A 4,849-nucleotide genomic window follows, 5' to 3' on the forward strand; every position below is an offset into this window, starting at 1 on the left:
GAAAACAGCTGGATCCAGAAACTCTGCTTGTCCGACTTTCTGATGTGAATGTACCCCTTCCTTTTGCTTTCCTTTTCCTGTGTCTGCAATACGAAGAAGAGGTACTTCTTTATCGGATTCATGTGTTCCTTGGTCATATTGTACCTCTTAGCATCTCTTCATGTTTGCAAGTCGTTACGGGAACACCATCAGCGCTGATGAGAAGACTCGAATTAAAAGCGAAGAAGTTGACAGGGTCAAGAGATCTTTTCCTTTCCTACAGCCTTTTGCAAGACTAGCAATTCCCATTACTTGTTTAATCCGAACGGCAGCTCTTTATACACACCCTGTTGACGACCAAGCACGTAGTAACCGACATACCCGAGATTTGCGATGGTCAAAGACCAAAGGTCACAAGGCCAGCGGACACCTGAAGCTGGAGGCAGGTGTTCAACACGGAGATTTAAAAACTTAAAAACCTCTCTCCTCCCCATCCACGGATAATGGCGGCGTGCACCAGCTCTACGCTACCCCGTGTCAAGGTTTGCTTGCAAAGACGGGTGTCGATGTGTATCTACCGACAATTAAATCCAGAGTCAACATGGCCGCCAGAGAAGCGCAGAACAGAAGCACCTGCCAGCGCCTCCCATCAGCATCCCCCGGGTTTCCACGTCCGGCGTTCAGCCAATAAAAAGCGATCCTCAGAGCACAGAACACCCGGTACCCGTCACAAAAAGCGAGGTGAACGAGTGGAGCGAACACTAAATACAGCGAGGCACGTGTCAAAAGGCTTTTGTGTACCTGTCCGATTTCGAAACACGAAAGCGTCTCCGTATTCTGTGTCGCTGAGGGAGGCTATAAAACTCTGGGCCAGGAGGAGTCTGCGCAGTTTTCGGAGGACACTTTGTGTGTGTGACAGGAAGCTGTTGTGCACGAGAGGAAGAGGACATTGTCTTGGACGGAGCCTCGCTCCTTCACCTGTACAGGCGTTGGACGTCGATCGGGCAATCACCATGGAGATTGGGGAGCTGCGATGGCTTCTGGTTCTGGTTGTAGTGGCCATGACAGTGACGGGCTCCAGGGGACAGACTCAAGGTGGGAGACATTGTCAAACACTTGAACGTGTGCGTGAGTGAGTGAGTATGTATGTAGGTGTACTGTGTCCCCAATACCTGCAAGTTTGTAGGAGTCTTGGTACTGATTTGTACTGATGTACGAAAACATCCTTCTTCTGAGAGGACACAGAAAGCGTATCTTGCCAACTTCAAGAAGTTTTAAAAAAAAAAAAAATTCAGGTCACTTAGAAGTTGACTATTTCGATGAAGGCAAGAACCTGACCTAGGGCTAATAATGCTGTAGCAAATAGTTTGGCCAGGATTGACAGTGTGGGGAGGGGAAATGGTGTTGTACTAGGTTATTTCACAGGAAAGCATCTGGCTTTGTAAGTAGGTGTCATGTGCAGAGAAAGAACAGTGCCTGAGACGAGATCTGAACCCAGGACATCCAGTCTTAACTATGCCAGGATAGACAAAGACTCTGTGGTGTAGGAACCAAGGGGGAAAGGGGAAGGGGCAGTCACCTCCTCAAAAGAGCTACCGAGGGGAAAAGGACATGATCGTCGTTCACTAGCTGCACGGAGTTTGCCTCCCTCCTCTCTAAAGTCTCCGCCACTGAGACTTTGACACAGAGATGACTTGGGGTCTGTGATGACACTGGAGTCAATGCAGGTGTCACTAACTGGTTGGAAGTTACTTATTGTGTAGAGGTGCTGCCATCTGCTACTTTGGAATTGTAGAGCTGTAAAATTTTAAAGAAAAACTATATATATTGCAGTCTCAGTTAACATTGTTTAATTAGGATAGCAAGAAGATCGAGATAGAGCAATCAGATGTACCTTCCTCCATTCTCGATGGCTTTAAATGTTGACCCACGTGACTAACCCACGATACACTTTATTCTCATCAGATATCGCGAACCAGGCATGTCAGAACTCCTCGTATCTCATCTTCGCTGACCGGGATGACTGCACCAAGTACTACAGATGCGACCTCCCCGCCCCCTACAGGCCTCCTGCCCCATCGACGAGGTGTTCGACGACGTTCGCCTGGAGTGCAGGAAGGGGGCTGTGTGCGGTCAGCGGCCGGTCACCGGTCGTCAGCTCAGCCCCCCCGCCGCCGTGGTGACGTCATGCCTCCAGAGCGCCACGCGCCAGACGGCGGACCCTCAGTCCTGCAAGAACTACTACATCTGCCCTAACGGGACTCTGGCCCTGCTGTCGTGTCCGGAGTTCACTCTCTTTGATGTCGTCTCTAACCGCTGTATACCTTTCACCGGGGTGGACTGCCAAGCCAGACCAGGTATGCTACAAAAATTGGATATGCGCTTATCTGTCTGTCTGTCTGTCTGTCTGTCTGTCTGTCTGTCTGTCGTGATGAAAAATTATTGAATTGCAAAAATCTTTGTCTTTTGTCCGCTAGTTACCTACAGCGCCGACCAGCTCAGTCAGGTGTGTAGTGCCAACCCCTTCCTGCTCATCCCCAGCTCCCAGACCTGCAACTCCTACTACAACTGTTCTCGCCGCACTGAGAGTGGCTCACCGGCCTACTACCAGGAGTGCCCGTACCTTCAGCTCTTCGACGTGAACTCCAGGAGGTGTCTCCCCTACAGCATGGTCACGTGTGGCACACGGGGCGCACTCAAATACAGATGTAACAATGCTTTCTTCTTTTTACGTGTCTGTATGTGTGTGTTTGTGTGTGTGTGTGTGTCTGTATGTGTGTGTGACGTTTATGTCGCTGATGACTTTAGCAGATGACCAGAGATGCACAGGAGACTTAGTGACGTGCATTAGACGTAGTGACGGTTTGGTGACGTGTGTATGACCTACGTGACGTGCAGGTGGCTTTGTTTCAGGTCAACTGTCTCTAGCGAGTGTGGCACGTCACACTGCGCGCCCTGCACCGCCGTCACACCCGACTGCCGCAACCTGCCCAACGGCAAGCAACCGTTCAACAAGGGTCAGTACCGCCCCCGCTACGCCATGTGTCAGGACGGATGGACGGTCGACGTGCTGGACTGTCAGCCAGATGCCCAGCGGAACCTCCCCCGCCTCTTCGACCCGAACAGTCTTGACTGCGTGTCCGTGCAGGTGGTGCCCAGACGGTTCGGGGGGCTGGCTGCTGATGGCTAACGGCCACGACCTGAACATCAACACCCTCCGACATAGAACTGAACACCCCACCTCCCATCGAGATATAGAAAGGCTATGACGTCAGTAACCTAAATTTTAAAAATATTAACATTTCCAAAAGCATATCTAACAATATTAAGAAATCCAGCAACATAGAAAACAACTGGACATGCAGTAGGAATAAGAAACTACTCTCGTGGGGACATAAACAGCAGATGCCAAGTCAAGACACAGTGTCCAGTAATAAAACATGATATTCAGAAAAAAGGAAAATAACAAAGAGGAAAGCGATAAACTTGCATCTCAATGCAATAATCTCCAGAAAATATGAGATAAATAGAAATAAGACCCTGTATCTACTAGAAGTCATTTTGAGGATATACAAGTTAAAAACAAAGTTAGAGCAACTAAACTTTAAAACTCAACGGAGAAGAATTAACTCTGACTTTCAGTTGCCTGGCAACTCAAGGCACCGACAATGGTTTTTTCCTATTTTTATATTACTAATACATAATATTTTATTACCCTGACAATATTTATAGTATTTAGTATTATACTCGTATACATGTATCTGTATCAGCGTGTAAACATTGGTGTGGAGTTTTTAATTTTGTTGTTACAAAGTGACTATGTCACATGTTCTGGCAGCCATTTTGCAACGTTCAACTAGAGAACAGTCTCTGTAGAGAACTAAGAAGTATATGAAACATTGAGAAGTGGGATATAAGATCATTTGTCTTCATAGCATTGAAAAAGCGATTTTTGTTTTGTTTTTGTTTATTGTTTATGTTTTTTGTTGTTTTTGTTTTTGTGGGCTGTTTTGTTTGCTTGGTTTTTTTTGTTTTTGTTTTGTTTTTGTTTTGTTTTTTTTTTTGGCAAAGCACTGAAGAATATGTTCTAATTTCGGAAAACTTTCCCAACCTGATTTTGAAACACATTGCCATACATTTCTTCTGTCAGTCAGTGTGACCTCGATCACTAGATGCTAAAAGTAACCCATGAGGAGTAAAAAATAATCTTTACCTTCTGATGAGAGGGATTCTAAATACGAGCAGAAGGTCTCGTGAATCCTGCGGGTCCTCGTGCTCTATCGAAAAACTCCAGCGCAACTAGAAGTTAACAGGTTAAAGCAAGATGCATGAAGTTTAAATTACAGTAAGTCCCATGTCATACTGGTTAAGAGTGTGTCTGTCTCTCATTTATACTCCTAACAGACTTCCTGTTGAGATCTCTGAGAAAAAGTTGAACGTTGCAAAAAGCATCCTGGGGAGACGACTCTTGTGGTAACCATGACGACTCTGTGATAATGATGTTATGATGTGTAGAGAGGTGAGGATCAAGGACAATGGCATTTTCTGTTCATTATTATCATCATCATCATCGCTGCTTAAATGGAGACACATTTTAAATATAACCAGCTAATAGCATATCCGTCTTCTTTTTGTGTGTGTGCGCGTGTGCGTGCGAATCTGTGCGTGCGCGTCTGTCTGTCTGTCTGTCTGTCTGTCTGTCTGTCTGTCTGTCTGTCTGTCTGTCTGTCTGTCTGTCTGTCTGTGTACGCGTGCGTTTAAAAACGAGCACTCTGATTATCAAAACTAATGCCCCCAATAAATCGCCTAGCTTAAAAACATTTCAAGGAAGTCCTTGATTCACTATCAAGATTTATGATAACATTTCGTA

General features: G+C 46.2%; 1 protein-coding gene across 1 annotated transcript; it reads left to right on the forward strand.

Moving 5' to 3' along the window:
• Window positions 1-492: 492 nt before the first annotated feature.
• LOC112572809 lies at window positions 493-4,596 on the forward strand. The gene is made up of 4 exons (XM_025252702.1): window positions 493-1,074; window positions 1,945-2,336; window positions 2,457-2,687; window positions 2,893-4,596. The coding sequence occupies exons 2-4, from the start codon at window positions 2,021-2,023 to the stop codon at window positions 3,246-3,248; spliced, it is 903 nt and encodes a 300-aa protein (XP_025108487.1). The 5' UTR covers window positions 493-1,074; window positions 1,945-2,020; the 3' UTR covers window positions 3,249-4,596.
• The last annotated feature ends 253 nt before the right edge of the window (window positions 4,597-4,849 follow it).

Source organism: Pomacea canaliculata, linkage group LG9, assembly GCF_003073045.1.
Source record: "Pomacea canaliculata isolate SZHN2017 linkage group LG9, ASM307304v1, whole genome shotgun sequence".
Classification (NCBI taxonomy): domain Eukaryota; kingdom Metazoa; phylum Mollusca; class Gastropoda; order Architaenioglossa; family Ampullariidae; genus Pomacea; species Pomacea canaliculata.